At 42.4% G+C, this 16,488-nt stretch overlaps 1 protein-coding gene across 1 annotated transcript in view; it reads right to left on the bottom strand.

Moving 5' to 3' along the window:
- The window catches only part of SYNE2 (spectrin repeat containing nuclear envelope protein 2), a 175,740-nt gene that overhangs the window by 55,971 nt on the left and 103,281 nt on the right, over positions 1-16,488 (bottom strand). The window contains exons 68-85 of the mRNA XM_064713480.1: positions 16,137-16,349; positions 14,290-14,457; positions 13,357-13,476; positions 12,326-12,438; positions 11,563-11,704; positions 10,550-10,681; positions 9,844-9,996; positions 9,394-9,603; positions 8,104-8,205; positions 6,948-7,067; positions 6,587-6,787; positions 6,054-6,227; positions 5,464-5,595; positions 3,994-4,190; positions 3,643-3,775; positions 2,817-2,999; positions 2,234-2,380; positions 476-652 (exon numbers count right to left, since the gene is read on the bottom strand). Of these exons, the coding sequence (XP_064569550.1) occupies positions 476-652; positions 2,234-2,380; positions 2,817-2,999; positions 3,643-3,775; positions 3,994-4,190; positions 5,464-5,595; positions 6,054-6,227; positions 6,587-6,787; positions 6,948-7,067; positions 8,104-8,205; positions 9,394-9,603; positions 9,844-9,996; positions 10,550-10,681; positions 11,563-11,704; positions 12,326-12,438; positions 13,357-13,476; positions 14,290-14,457; positions 16,137-16,349 (2,817 nt within the window). The remainder of the gene's footprint in view (positions 1-475; positions 653-2,233; positions 2,381-2,816; positions 3,000-3,642; positions 3,776-3,993; positions 4,191-5,463; positions 5,596-6,053; positions 6,228-6,586; positions 6,788-6,947; positions 7,068-8,103; positions 8,206-9,393; positions 9,604-9,843; positions 9,997-10,549; positions 10,682-11,562; positions 11,705-12,325; positions 12,439-13,356; positions 13,477-14,289; positions 14,458-16,136; positions 16,350-16,488) is intronic.

Genomic DNA, 16,488 nt, shown 5'->3' with positions numbered 1-16,488 from the left:
GGGCACATAAGCAGCAGCATCTAATTCTGGATGCATGGATTATTTCTAGCCTCACTAGAATAGAATAATTCTGAGGCATTGCCTGAAACAGATCTTCTCCAGAGAAACAAGTTTATGTGCTAATACGAAAATTCTGCATGTAGACTTGATTCTACCAGCTGCTGACCTTCAAAGCACTGCATTAGGAAAGCATATTTACTGCAGGAGGAGGACACTGACAGAGGAACTCATTTCAAGTGACCCAGGAGGGCTGGGGCAGGGCTGGGAACTGATCCCTGCTGTGCCTTGTCCAGGGGGTTTATGTGTCCCCATCTGAATGTGCCTGTCAACATTACTTCCTTAATAATCACTGTTTGCACAAATCCAACTGCTCCAACAGGAAAACTGCTGGTAGCTTAATATATCCCTAATACAGAGCAGTGGCACAGGCAAAACCAGAGCTGGAAGAAAGAAAGCCATGGGAGCTCAATCCAACCTTTCTGTTGAGGGCTGCCTGCAGGCGGTGCCACCGCAGGTTCATCTCACCCAGGCACTCAGCAAACTCTGTCCTTTCGTAGCGCTTGCTCTCCACGTCACAGGTGCTCATCTGCAGCAGGGACTGGTTAACAAAATCTACCATCCACTGCTTAAAGTTCATCTCCATCATGTATTCCTGCAGGGGAAAAAAGAGAAAGAACAAAAACTTAAAGCAATCAGTTCTGTGGTTTTAATCAGAGTGGTTCCAATGATGCTTCAAGGTGTGGCAATGGGGCATTGATTGCTTTGTTTGAATCATGACCTAAAATATTCTTCTGAAAGAGATTTGTCTGTAGGAATAATTCTCAAATTTTACCATTCTGTATTTGTGTACCTGTTTCCATCCACTGAAATTTCTGCAGAAAATCTCTATCATTATGTGGTTAATTCAAGGTAAAAACAGGCTAGAGATGGAACAGAGAATAAAACCCAGGGGAACCAGACCCTGTACTTAATCCACTGGACAAAACCATCACACTGCCACGGGCCCAGATGAGGCCAAGACCAAGGCTTTCCCACACTCCTGCAACTCACAAGAAAATGAAGCATGAGCTTCTACTCTTTTTAACAAAACATCTGGTATCAGAATAGAATATCTGCGAGGAAAAAAGTGTCCCTCCAGCATCAGCATCTCTTGTGCAGAGAGAGAAGTGAGAAACTACAAGCAGAGTGAAAACATAAGGGAATGTCTTTTTATTTCAGAGGGTATTAGAAGAGAGTAGGAAAGGGCTCCATGTTTATCCAGTAGTGCCCAGAAAAGTCACTAGGGAATACCACAGTAGCCACAGCTGCTTCCCTCTAGGAATTTGTGGCTGTCATCCCAGCTTTCTTCTCAGCACACACAACCCCACCTTGCTGACAAGTGCAAAAGACACACCTACAAACTCACCTCTAAATATCCAAAGTGTTAAGAACAGCACCTCACCTACATGTCCCTACTGCCAAATCAAGTGATACAGACCAAAATGTTACATATGTGCTATACCAAGGCACTTGGAAAGAAATGTTTGCATTGGCACTTGCCTTACGTGCAGCACCAAAGTGGCTGCAGCTGCAGAACTGTCAGCCTGTCTGAGCCCTGGGCAGAGCAAAACAGGGCTCTGTGGGGATTCATGCCCTGAGGCTGGGCTCCCTGGCATCTCTGGAGAACACAGCATGAATCCTCCTTGTGGCTGGAGCAATCAGCCTCTGCCACTCATGCTCCAGCATCTGAACAAGAGTCTGCTGCAGCCTCTCTCTCTCTCTCCCTGCAGGGATGTTCATCTTGTCCCTCTTTCCTAGCAGGTTATTTCTTTTGATGACCCATAATATTCACACTCCCTGTTCTCTAGTTAAATAGATTCAGGTTATGGAGCTCCATTAGGGTATTCCTTGTTAAAAAGACAGACTAGAACACAGCACAAACACAGAGTCTGTCCTCCTAAGGAAGGAAAGCTTTCCTGCTAGTCACATTTTACCATCTAAATGCAAGAGACAGAACAGATGAGACAGATGGGACAGCATGAGAAAAGGAGATTACTGCCCAGCAGGCAGTAGCTGTATTGCAGAACAGGCAGTGGTTTGTGTGTCATGGAAGCATGAGGTTGTATAAAGGAGGATGTAACAGCATGTTTCAGACTGAGGAACCCACTTGAGAGCAAAGGGAAGGATATGACAGTGCCTGTAGGCTGCTTCCACCCTTTTCACAGCAGGCCTGGACTTTCAGTTTCCCATTTACCTTGTACTTCTGAAGGAGGGTCTTGACCTGGGCAGCACTGCCTTGTGAATTTACTGGCTCCTCACGTTCCTGCTGCTGTTCCACATGGTCCAGCCAGGCCATTAGTTCAGCAATAGCTTCTCGTGATGAAAGCTTTTCCATCTGAAGCTGAGGTAAAGCATATCATGAATCCTCTACACTCTACTTGTTAGAAATACCAAGGGAAATGGCATTTCTATTTTTAGAAAGGCTCAGGCACTATAATCGCATTACTGGGGCATGAACTTGAAATTGAGCCCTGTGCTCCAGAGAGGCAAATTATTTCAGTTCTAGAATTCATGAATTTGAAATAAAATTCTTTCTCATTCTGAGTAATTCTTTCTAATTTTAAGTAACCAACCTCCATGCAAAATCATAAAGATAATAAATATATTTAGAATAGCCCAGGAAGAACACAGTAATATTTAAACTGCAGTACAATATTTGGGTTATTCTGAAAGCATGGCGCAGCTAATTCAGAAAAAGTCAACTGAATTCCAGCAGCAGTATTTTAACATAATTATTTAACTTGAACTGAGAGATGGCAGCAGAGTTTCTCACTCACCTGATGAAGCTTTTCTTGGATGGCTGGGAGCTGTGTAATCAGTTCTCCCCATTTTTGCTCAAATTTTGCCAAGGATGACCTAAGTGCTGCAGTATCAGCTTGCTTCACATGGAGGAGCTGGCTGGCAGCGCTCACCACTGATGACTTCAGGGAAGATTTTTCATCAACTTCCTTAGAAAATGTCTGAGGTGCACAGGATGAAATGAAACATGATGAAATTTAAGAGAGGGTAAATATTTATATATCTATTGAAATGAAGAAAACTATATTTTCACAGGATGAAATACCTCAACAAACAGATTTTATCAAGATGGCAAAGATCAGAAAATCTAAACATGTTCTGGCACATAAATCATTTTTTTGCCCACCTTGATATCTAGTGCTGAATGCCACCTTTTGCTCCCACAGAGATTGAGATTATCCTGATCCCCACTTCACACAGAGGTCCAGGGAGCAACCCCAGTCCTCAGACCTCTGGCCAGCTCACATCTACCAGTCAAACCTTATGATGCTTTGCTTTCCCCTTGTTGCTTCTGTCTGGCCTCACACTGGGGCTGAACCTCCTGGCTATGCAAGGGGAGCAGGAAAAGACATGAAATGTAATTCAGCATGTTCCTCTTTCCTGACTTTGGCTGACCACCTTCACTCCTGTACTCTGAGCCCACACTCCAGGGTCAGCTGTTGAGTGGCTTTGGGGCACACAGCCTTTCAGTGCTGTATTATGTGGGTGGCTCAAGGGTGTGGCAAACAAAAAAGCCTCTCAAAAGGGTCATTTTCACCAGAATTCACAATGTCTTATCTAAAGCTGGCAGCAGAAATGACTTACAAACAAACTGCTGATGTTGTCCCTGATGGTGGCAAGATCTTGTGACACATTGAGAGACTGCTCCTTCCAAAAATTCATTCTCTGCTGAGCAGAATCCAACCATTTCATCAATTCCTCTGAGTCTCTGTTGTAGCTACAGGAGGAAACAAAGCACAGAAACACATTTCTAGCTGAGGCTGGGATACATTACTCAATCTCCAAGTTGTCTTCCCTGTGAGAAGACACGTGCTATTCTGGCACCTCTGCTACTGCATAACCCTACAGAAGCATGGCTTCAGCTGACATCTATTAAAAAAATCACAAACTAATGTCTAGCTCATATTTCAAACTGTTTTTATGTGTTGGACTCACCTGACCAGGAGTTTCAGTAATGTTTGAAGTCTGTGTAGCTCATGGCCAACTTTTTTGGTTAAAAACAACCACTGCTCTTCCAGATTCCCAATCTGGCTTCTTATTTCTGGACAGTTCACAGCAGTCAGCAATTTCTTCCCTTCCTTCACCATCTGGTACAGCCTGGCATGCTTTTCATCAACACTGCTTTTGATTTTCTGTCAGAATATGGGAAGTTTGCAAAACAGTAACATTTTAAAGACAGAAAACACAACTAGAAGAACACACATCACTTGTTCTAACTTCTTAATCATTACATGCAAAAGGGACACAGGTTTTTGTGGGTTTGTTTGTTTGTTTCCTCTTTGTTTCCTTTTATTCTGTTCTCTTTTTGAAACTGTGAAGCTCCACAGTTTCACCCTGCACCAAACATCTTCTAAAGCTTTATGACTTTGTTTCTGAAGTCTTTAAAGACAAATAAAGATTTAAGAGTGAAGAGCTAGTGAAGAATATAAAAAGCCAAGGAAGACCAGGCAACTTCACATCAATGGCTGTGCAAATTTTGCATCTCTCTTGTCTCAGTGCATCAGGAATCAAAAGCACCAGAAGGCCACTATGACTGTAAACATCTACAGTTGATTTATTACAAAGGCTTTACTGTAGCTCAGATTTTCCTGTGAATGTCCAGTGATTTCTTTCCTGCAGTCAACTAGATTCAATCATTACAGCACTTTTCCCCTTTAATAAACTTATTAATCATTTATTGAACACTCATCAATTTGCTTTTATTAAACACTTATTAATTCAAAAAATTATAACAGAGGATGTCCTCTGAAAACTGAGAAAGGTCACACCTGTGAAGCTCTGTGCACCTGCAGAGCACTCTCTGAAAATACATCATTGAGGTTACTAAAAAGCTTTCTTCTTAATTTTATAAAACAACCATAAATGCTGCTTTTATATCCTTATACTTAAATGCATTTATAATGTGGACAAAATATTTCCAGCTGGAGCTGAAATTGTAAATAAAGATGTAGCTCTGTCATCAGAGATGCAGCTGCAACCAGTGTTATAGTAAGAGTTCAAATATTTGGTATTTTCAGATATTTGAAAGCACTAGGTTGATTGTCCTTTTCCATAGGTTTTACACTGTGGCATGAAAACAATTTCTGTATTACAGAGAAGTGGCACTTGCTGTCCTTGGGATCCATGGACACTGCACAACATCCATCTTACCCCAAATACTTTCCTTTGAAGACTGAGTTATAAAGTAGTTATAGTCAGTACTCCCACTAAAATGGACTTGGAGCCCCTGGCTGAAATTAGCAGCCCAATCTTCTCCTACTTTAAAAAGTCAGTTTTGAGCTTGCATCCACACACAGCTGAGGAGATGAGGCAGTGCCCTGCAAATCATCTCCTCATATACTAATTAAATATTTTTTGCCAGTTCTACTGATGCATAAAGAAGAGCAGTGACAAACACATAAATACCTCTAGAAGTGCAATCCTTTCCATTAATCTTTCTTCAGTTTCTTCAACCAAACTGACAGAAGGCAACACAGAGGCAAGTGCTTCTAACTCCTTATTGAAAACCAGGCATTCCTCATCAAATACCACCCAATCCTAAAAAATACATTGAATTGTTTACACAGCACACATCCATTTGCATTTCAACACACCAGACTCAGGCCTTAATGCCTTCTAAAACATCAGCAGCTCTTGCTTTAATGAAATACAACAAAAAATAAGTGAATAATATATAAATATCAAAGTGAGACATGATTTCACTACAGATGAATTAATTATGCACTCTTCAAAATCTTTAAGGATTCTTATTTTTAAGTGATGTATTCAATTTTTTATTCTATAGGGATGTTCTGAGATTATTGGTTAAGTTTTTGAAATTTTATTTTAAAGTAGTGCTGGGATTTTTTTCCTTTTTTTTTTTACTGTTGCTGTCCAGTGGAATCAGAAAAGGACAACTACTAGCCAAAGAATCACTGGTAGGACAAGAGCTGCCCCAGATGCAACTTTTCTCCTTCCCTCCAGGTTTTACTCTTGGTTGTCTTTTGATTTATTACCTTTAGCAGGCTCTCTAAGTGTATACCATACTGGCAGGCCTTCTGCTCCAGCAATTTGACCTCATCGACCAGCTCTCTCCAGAATTCCTCTCTCTTTTGCAAGACAGAAGGACTCACTCTCTTGGAAAACGCTTCCATGTAAGCCATACGTGTCATGAGGTTGTGGAAAAAATCCTGGAAAAAAAACCCAAGTTAAAGCTTGCTCTCTAAGAGAGATCACACTCCCACAGCAGGAGCTCTAAGGCTTAAGTAGTGGGTAGGACACGATAATCCTTTGGGTAACTATAAGAAAAATGTGTTTTCCTCACACAGCTATGTGTTCTGAGGTAAGCAGAAATAGCAATTTATCACCAAAACTGGTGCTGTTTTGATCTACTGAAAAACTTGTCTTTGTTTTCTGCACATATACCAGTCCCTCCCCTTTGCTATGAGCCAGTCACTCTCCTCCACTACCCTGGAGAGAAACCAGTCCCAGAAAACTGTGCTCTCCTTGCTATGGTGACCTGAGCAGTGCTGTGGACAACACCTCATACCTTGTGATTTTTCAGGTGGGACTGCAGAGCTGCTCTGCTCTTTGTTAGGTGCTTTGGATCTTGTGCCATCTTCTCCCTTCCAATAGCTACCAGCTCTGCAAACCCACGAAGCAAGTCCTCATACTGGCTTTCACTGATGGCAGGGGAGTTCAGCTCCACATACTTTGCTTTCAGAATCCCCCACATGTCATCCAGAACATCCTAAAAATGCAAACACTGTGCAGTGATCCATGAAGGACAGAAATGAATCCCAAACAAACCCACAGAATACAAAATAACCATCAGCCTTTTGATGCTGTAAATGCATTGCTTAGAAGAATCAAACCATGCTGAGTAAGTGGAAGCTGTACTGTGTTCTTACCTCTAATTTATAAGCTTCCTGGATTAAGGTGATAGGTAACTGCAATCTTTCTCCATGGCCTCTCAATTTTGCTACTTGGTTTTCAAAGTTTTGCAGCTCCACAGCACAGTCACCAATTTTCTGGATGAAGGACAAAATTAACTGTTAGGAAGAGTTCCATTCCAATAAACTTTCCATTATCACTGGTGGTGCAGTGAATCCAGTGGCTGGACCTCTCCTGTGCTAGCACTTCAGAAAATACAATGAGTTTATAAACTAAATGGACAAACATGGCATAACTTTCTGTGTTCACACAGCACAGCCAGGAAGGGAATTCAGGTCTTGTGTCTCAGGACAACCTTCAACATGCCTTTCCATTTACTAATTCAAGGGAAGCCATTAAAGGGAATCATGGACTCAGAAAACAGGTTTTTCTTATGAATCAGAAACACTCAGGGACTGAGACAGGATCCCTCTGAAGGAAGGAAAGCTATGTACTTCTGGCATTCCTTTTCCAGGGGTGGTTACCTAACAGAATATAGCCAGTCCTTGCTAGGGAATTCAGCAGGGAACACAGCTCCCAGTCTGGTAGAAAATTATGCCTCTAAGCAAGGTTAGAGCCTGTAAAAAGAAAGGTTCAGAATACCCTCCCTGCTTTGGTAATAGGTAGGTAAATGGCCAATGACCATTCTGGGGAGGACATGCAGTCTGTTAATTTTTAATTTTCTGCTAATCCCAATAAAGATCAAAGAAAATAGTTTAACTGGTCAAATTCCATATGATAAAGTGCTCATAAATGCTGCAGGACAAGATGGAAATACCAGAGTCCTACCCCCACAAAGAAAAGGTAGTTTGGCATAAGAGAAGGTATAACATGTGTAGCTCTCTTCCTTCTCTGCCATAGCAAGGGGGCTATTTGCTCTGGGAGGTTGGGGAAAGACTGGTTCCTCCACTCCAACCACTAAAATGTCTGGAATTAGGTCTGAGTATGGACTGGGGTGTAGTTAAAAAAAAAGGGGTGGTGGTGAATATGGCAAATACTGAACTCTCTCCTCTTCCCATTGTAAAAACCTAAGTTAGACTCAAACTTTAAAAATTATGAAACTTTACAAATTGCAGAAGGCTGGAAATAATAGCTAATGCTGTAAAACCTCTCATTTCCTTCAAATAAAATTACCTGGAGCTGTTCAGAAACATTATGTCCACGTAGTTCATTCAAGCATTGTTGCAGAGCAGCTTTTTTCTCAGTTAACTGATCATAGAGTAGCCTGGTTTGATTCTGCAAAAGAAACAAACATCAGAAATATATCACATTAACAGGAGTATAGTAATGACCACACAAAAATGCACAGCAAATAAAATTATTACCTCTTTAGGTAAATGCTATTTTTTTTCTCTTAAACAAACAAACAATCAAAAAAATCCTACCAAAATAAAGCATATACATTATGGGCTTAAAGCAGTAATGGACAGGGGAAATTCTGTGTAGTATATAAGAAACAGATTACTCTGTCACCATGATCCTCTGTGACTGTAAAAATCTGGGAAACTGGTAAGAGAATCAAATTATTCTCTTCTGAAAATGGGAAAATGAGCCCATTACTGGGGGCTGATGGAGCTCTATGGATTCTGCATACATAAACATTGCAAGACCAGTTCTGTGGCTGTTTGGAGACAACATCCCAGTGTTCCTCAAAAGGGCTGATTTATTATTCAGCAGTAAAGGGCCAGGATGACTTGCAGATGATCAGCACACTCGAGTTTTGCTGGACACTGCAAATTGTATTTCAAAGACCAGACTCTTCCTTCCTTAGTTCAGACTAAAGACCTGATCTGAATATTTTCCAGCAATAGTTTTAGATTTAGCACATCACAAGAATCTAAAGAAAAGTTTCTCACTATCTGCTTTTCCAACAAAGAACAAAAGAGGGAAAATTTGTGCAACTATGGCTTCTGCTTCTGTGGCACAAAATCTAAAGGAACAGTAAATGCAGTGGGGTCAAATCAACCTCCAACATATTGCTAAAAATAGCCCAGTGTCAAACATGGCACCACAAGGGAGGAAGCCTGCCTCTCCTGAGGACACAGCAGCTGAAAGAATACATGAAACCCCCCTTGGCCTAGTCCCTACACACAGAAACTGCTTTAGCCTGCAGCTCAGCCTGCATGGATCCCAGGTTACTTCCACACTTTCTGCATGCAAATTTTATCTACTGTGATCCAGGCCCCTGTGGCAGTCAGCATTGCAAACAGCACTGCAACCAGCAAAATTAATCTGCTTCTTGAGAGGCCAAGACAAGTGTTTTAAGTAGTGAAAAAAAAAAAAAAAGAAAAAAGAAAAAAAGAAAGAAAAGAAAAAAGAAAAAAGAAAGCCCATTAGAGGTTGCTCATCTGTAACCCAAATGCATTAACACTGACAAGCCTAACAGATGCTGTGAAACAAGATGTGCATTTGGCAGTGGAGTACCAGGTAATTGCTATTATGGTCCAGCCCAGCTTTCATGGAGCTGCTCCTTGAAGCAGTGGCAGCTTGAGTTTGTTCCAGCCGTGCCTGCAGGTTGTTAAAGCACTCGCAGAACACATCTGTGCTCCCACCAGCGCAGCTGATGGACTTCAGAAGATCATCCTTTTTATCACTCAGATCAGCATGAAGTTTTTGCAGCTCCACAGACAGAGTCTAAAGGGTTGAAAGAAAAGCAAAATGAGTGAAAATGGTCTGTGCAAAGACTCTTGCCTATAAGAAGCAGCAGGACTCGAGTTGATAATTGTTAAAAGCAACAGGCCCAAATCTGAGCAATACAAAATAGTTTGGCATGGTTATTCCTGAATAAAGTCAGAAGAACAGAGAGGAAATACCAGGCCATATATATTCTGCTGTAACAGGAATCCACTGGGGTTTGGGATTTGGAGCAGTTACCTCATAGAGAGCTTGCTGCACAGCTGCCTCTTCAGTGGAGAGCACAGAGGTGTTCAGCATCTCCTCCATGTTGTTCAAACACCTGCTGATTGCCAGTAGCAGCTCAAACAACTTTCTGTCCAAATTGGAAGAGACTTCTTCTGCCACATTATCCTGGGTAAATGCAAGCCAGTTTTCAGTATTTCCACCCAAGGCATGGCTAAGATTCATTCACTCAAATAAGGTTAGAGGTTTTCTCAGCTAACACTGAAATGGAATTAATGAAATACTGAGGGACAGACTTGGATACATGCATGTAACATTCAGAGCTGTCAAGGGCAAAGCTGAGACAATGACCCTTTATGTACTGGACAATGGCTGTGCTCTTACAGGACTCTAATCTCAGGCATGAACACAAGAAGTTTATCTTGTCAGCTCCCATCCTGCAGATTTACTGAAATCATTCACAGGCTCCTTGCTTTACACAGTTTGAGGATTTTTACCCATACTAGCAAACTTTTGGACTCAGGCAGAAGTATCATAGTGGAGAACTTGGAATGTTTCCTTTCAAAATCCTCAACCTATTTCTACATTACACCCCATACCCAACACAAAAGCTCACTACAGTGAATGCCATTTGCAATAGTAGGATTACTGCCTGTTTCCCAGTGTCCTGGATCTAGAATCCCTGGGGTTTTTTGCAATGCTTAGGACATGCCATTTTTACCTGTGCATGCACCACATTTGCTTCCTGGCTCAGGTCTCCCAGCTGGACAGTGTAAGTTTTCAGCTCTTCCACAGTTGGGGTTCCTGCACCTGAGAATGTGCCTCGAGGCAGCATGTTCATCTTTGTTGTGATCTAACATTTGGAAAAAGAACATTGCAATTAGAACAGCACAAATGAAGACAGGATATAGGCAACACAATAACACTGCTGTCAAAAAGCATTAAAAGATTCAAGGCATTGATATAAAGCACCTGGACAGCAGGGTACCCTTTTCACTGGCAGAAGTTGGGCAGGCTATGCCTTGATGGGAGCTTGACTGAAAAATGAGCCTCTGATTCCCAGCTTTATGGGCTACAGCTGAAGTTTGGGTTAAGGAAACCCTACTGTCCTCTGCAGGGTAAGTCTTGCCTGATGACATTCATCCTTTTACGTGTCTGATATTCTTCCATGTACTGCAGCAATTTCAGAGGACAGAAAATCTAATAATTCTAATTAATTATGAACAAAACTGTTAATAACAGGAATTATAGTTTTATCCAAGCAGTCTGTTCAGAACACACAGCTCAAAATCTGCTTTTTGATGTGTGAGAATGAGAGAACACAATGGTGAATGGCAGAACAAAATTTAAGCCAGAGATTTGCTTTGACCAAAATGTTCTCTCTTGTGGGAACTGAGATTTCACCCACATCCACGGGAACCAGCTGTGAGCTTGCTGGATAACTACCTCAGTGCTCCTGGAAGAAGTAAGCAGATAACATCTACTCTGAAAATTAACCACAGGGATTCACCTAAGTGCTCCCACACTGTGCTCAGCAGTCACTACTTCAGAGACATGATTTACCTCAAAGTAAAATTAAAAGACAATTATGAAAACACTGTGCAGTAACAATCTCCTCTGGAGAGCCCTTGCACAGATTTCAGTTATCTGATGGAGAGCCATGCTACTGTGAGATAGAAAGATAAACTAATTGCTATCTACACTATCAGAGTGTTTTATGGAACTTAAACAAACCTGAGGTTCCACAAGCTGGCAGAGAGGAGATTTCATCTTTGATGAGAGTTCCTGTTGTAAATATTGCCATTTATTACCCATTTGATCCTTTGGAGCTAAGGTGGCATCAGCCTGCTTGCTCTTTGAGTCAGATTCTCCATTGCTGTATTGAGAAAACATTGTTAGAATGACAATTACTGAAGCAGAGTAAAACTAGGTTTCTTGTATAAGATTAGTTTCTGTGGTTTGTGCCTCAAAAGCAAAGTGAAGCCAAGTGCATGTATGATTATTAATCCAAGCTTTGATAAACCTGGACTTTCCCCTCTGCATGAAATATATCAGAGGCCTGCTGGCAGCCTCCACCTCTGGAATGACAACCTGGGGAGCACAGTCCTGTAGGAAGTGCTGGTTCTGTGCTGGAAGGTGTCTGATCCCAATGTCCCCTTTCTCAAAGCTGCTGCCTTTACACTGGCTGGGAGTGCCTGTGCATTTGTAGAGCCATGGCTGTGAACAGAGGGACCCAGCCTGCCTACAGATGGGCCTGATTTAGCTCATGGCAGGTGTCAGTCCTGTCTGCTAGAAAGATCTGAACTCTGGAGTCAGCTCAGTATCACAGAGGCTGTCACCTAAATAAGCCTCCATTCCTCCGGACTATTGATGCCCCAATCTGCCATTTTTCTTCCAAAGGCACACAGAACCAAAGAACAGAACCAGGGGTGCCACTTCAGCAAGTTTAGGCAGTTTTACATCACTGAATCTGGTAACTGATTGTGTTACTCTGTACCTGGATTCTGATTTTGGAGTCATGCTGTCCTCAAGCTGTGGCTGCATTTTTTCCACACACGACTCAATAAAGTCAATGAGGCTTTTCTGCTCAGCTGCTTTTAATTTCAGGTCCTGTGCACAGAGAATAGCATGAACAGTTATGTGAACTGTAATAATCTGAAGGGATGATTAGGCTTTTTCAATCACATTTTTTGTGAAATCATTTAGCAAAGAAAAAAAACCTACCTGTGTCAGAATAATATGAAGTTTATGTATGAACATGAATCTACAGAACAAACCATTTTCTGCAAACATGCATTTTTATGGAATATATTTCCACCTGAGCTAAAGTTTTAAAAGCAAAACCCAACCAAAACCAAATTACATATAAAAACTTAAACACCACTGACTGCAATCCTTACATAAAGAAACAGATAAGGGAAAATGGGGATTTGCTCAGATATGACTTTGAGTTCCATTAGTTAAAAGGAGAGTGTTGAGGGAAAAGTGAGCAATTCTAGCAGCTCAAGCTGGACCACTTTCATCAGCTCTTTTCCAATAGCATGAAAAAGGCAAAAGTTAATTTACAGTTAGCAAAATAGAAGTAATTTGCAGAGCACAGAACATTACAAGATTTTTATACTGTGTTAACAACAACCTTAAAAGTCATAGTGAGTTAGCCCATGGAAATATGTTCACAAAACTTTAGTTTTAAACTTATCTTCAATAACAATATCAGTGTATAGATTCAGATTTCATATATATCAGTGTTTTAAAGCTAGGACTCTTGCCTTGTTTCACAGTGATTCAGATGGCATCTCTCATCCCTCCAATCTCCTAGCTTTATATTACTAAAACTTTTGAACAAGGGATTTTAGGGGTAAGGCCTTTCTCCATCCTGACAAACTCCCCAAATCCTGGAGGAGATGGGCAGCTGAAACCAGCCCTTGACAGAGCTGATCCCACAGGGAGAACTGCAGCAGTGTAAGAGCAGCTGTCCCCAGCCCACAGGGGATGTGGAGCAGCCTGGCCTGGAGGAGAATTCATTACCTGGGGCTGCTGCAGCCCATTGTGCCAAGGCTGCTGGGCAAGGGGCACCTGGGGTGGGCTGAAGCCATCAGAGTGCAGGATCTCCAGGGGCTCTGGGTCCATCCTCTCCCTGCTGGGAACCTGTAAAGAGACACTCATTGTGGGAAGTTTTAGCATCCTAACCATTCTAACCTTCTGCCAAGGTCCTCACATGTGTTCCCCAACAGTTACTTTGCTTTCTTTGCTTTTCCTGCGGGCAAATTGGGTGATACTAACACTCCCTTCTTTTTGTTTGACCAGAATACAGGCATGTGCAATTTATTCTTATAAATCTGGTCACACATCTGGATTTTCAACCTGTGGTCACAGAAGTATTTCAACACAAGCTTTTACCAGTGCTAATTCACACCAGAGGGACTGTGGCTGCTCTTAAGCAAACACATCAGGTGGGCTCCTCTGATCTCTCACACAACAGAGCGAATGAGCACTGAAGCCAGGAGTTATCATCTCACCCACTGGGAAACTCAGCAAAAACTGTGCTGCTCTGGTGCAGGAGAGCTGACAGAATCACTGCATTTAAGCATTCTACAAAGAGAAAATTACTAAAAGGTCTCCCTGCTTTGACACTGTCACAGATAAACATCATGGACTTTTTGAGGCATTTAAAACCAAATCAAACCCTAAGTCATTTTCCTGTGCTCTTAGCAGAATGCTGGCCTCTGTCACTGAGCACTTAGAGCAGAAAAGATGCTGTTCAGAGACTCATTAAAAGTCCACTACTTGTTGTAAACTACAAGTAATTATACAGCACTGTAAAGTAGAATAATGGCAACTCTGACATTTCTCCCTTCCTTGCTTCACAGGGTGAGCTCTAACTGTTCTTCTGCAACCACAGACCAATAAAGCAGCAGGACTCTCAACTCTTGCCCTGCACAACACATTCACATGCTTTACCTGCTCTTCACTGTGCTTGTCTTGAAGCATCATCTGGACATTTTCCAAATTGCGCTTCACCTCCTTCAGCTTCAAGGAAAGAGCCTCTGTCTTTTGTTGGTAGTCTGCACTATCTCCACAATCTTCCAGTAAAGAAAGGACCTTTTGTTCAATCTCTGATAACCTCACCTAGAAGGGACAGCAGATAATTACTCATTCTCAGAAGTGAAACACTCCTTTTCTGACAACATTCTGAAGTCAATGCTCACACCTCCCCTCTCTGAAGAGAAGAGAAACATGCAGGGGAAAAGAGAAATAGCTGCAATCCCCCTAGATTTTCTCCAGTGTAGTCCTTTTATCCTTTTATTTTATACAGAGTTATTTTTAAAACTGTTTCAAACAAGAGCATCTGCAGGAGGCTGTGTTAACTCAGGTATCAAGTAATAAAAGAGGAGAGCAGAAATGACAGACTCCATTTGAATTCAACCAAGAAGACAACACACCTCAGCAGGGGAGAAAGAGGCAATGCACACACAGCTCACATCACTCCTTGGGAGGAATGATGCTGAACTACCAACACATAGGAAGGTCTCCATGTGACTGCCAGGCCATTGTAAACTGCTGGGATCTGATTTTTGATCCAAGCTGCTGTGAATCAAAGTGCATCCTTGCATACTTTAAACTCACATTCTTAAGGTGAGCATGAAGAAGGGTACCATGGGTCAACTGCAAAGTAATCAACTGCAATAAATTAATTGCTTTACATCATACATCCTTATCTAGAGATTGTTTCTCTTTCATTTTGTGTAGACCTTGACTAGAGAACTTTCTTCCCCTGCCCAAGCTCATGTCCTAATACTGAGCCAGATTGTTTGAAGCTGACAAGAATTCAGCCTGCTTGTTTTCACCAGCTGGAGCTGCCCCAATGAAGCCTATGCTGACAGGAACCCTGAATGGGATCCAGACACAGCCAGCTGCTTTAAAGCACTCAGGATCCCAATTCCCACAGAGTTCAGCACCTGAGCACTTGGCTGAATCACAGCCTCAACCCAGAGGCACTCCAATTAAAAACAACCACCCAAAACAACAACAAAACAGCTGGTGATGTCCCCCAGTAATTTAAAATGGGGACATTTTGGTATTGTGAGTGAAATTTGTTGCTCTAGGTAGGCTCAGTGCCTGAAGCCAACTGGCACCACAGGGAGCCTCAGCCCTGTTTTAATCTGCACATGCTGCATGCCAGGGCTCCCTCATGCCAGTCCTGTTTTCCTCCTCCCATTTTCACCAACAGGTACCACCCACCCCTTTTGTTCTGCTGCCATGGGGGCAAGAGGCTGCCCTAGGTGCACAGCAGTAGGTACAAATATCACCACTGCTCACTGAGGGCAGGGGGAAAGCCACTATTTTTCTGTGCTGGTAGTTTATGGAAAAAACTGAAGAAGTAGAACTTAGCAGTGTGGAAGGTTTCTTAGACCAGTCTTTTAAATCATTCTGACAAGCAGAAAGTGAAAATGTCAAAAGAAAAAAAGACTCTTTTGTTTCTAGCTGATTTATTATGATCAGGACCAATGAAAAATTGCCTTTTAATAGAGGATTCAAACTACACTCAGCCATGGTTTTGGAAATAATCCAAATCAAACCAAAGCCTTACATATACTCCAGAATTCTACATAAATCCCCTGGATGCATACAGATCCCAACTCTAAAATCAGATATTTTAACCAAACCCTGGCAAAGCTGAAGCCAAGCAGTGACCTGCTCAGTGCAGAGGGTGAGGGAGCTGCTGAAGCAGGAGAGAGGAGCAGGCACCGTGTCCTTCCTGCAGACACAGCCCAGGGAAGGGGACGGCAGCAGTGTCACCTCCTTACCTGGCAATCAGCAAGCTGTGGCTCCACCATCTGCTGCCTTTGGGGGGTCTGAGGGGCTGAGCCCAGGGACATTTTAGTTTTGGCTAGCCATTGTTCCAGCTCTGCCACCTGGGCCTGGCACACCAGGAGGATGGATTCTGGCTCAGGCCTCCCTCCATCCAGCGCTGACTGCGAGCCCAGCGCGGCGCTGGGCACTGGAGGCGGCTGCTGGCTCTGGAGGAAAGCACATCAAAGCAGCCTGGTGAGCCACCTGGTTTTGTAATCTCCCTCCCCTCCCCTTAGCACTGAGAGATGATTAACTTCCACACTCACAGAGTGTGGAAACAACAAACCCCAAAACAACTCCGTCGCC

This window comes from Zonotrichia leucophrys, chromosome 5 (assembly GCF_028769735.1).
Source record: "Zonotrichia leucophrys gambelii isolate GWCS_2022_RI chromosome 5, RI_Zleu_2.0, whole genome shotgun sequence".
NCBI classification, from domain to species: domain Eukaryota; kingdom Metazoa; phylum Chordata; class Aves; order Passeriformes; family Passerellidae; genus Zonotrichia; species Zonotrichia leucophrys.
This window is presented reverse-complemented; position numbering and strand designations above follow the sequence as displayed.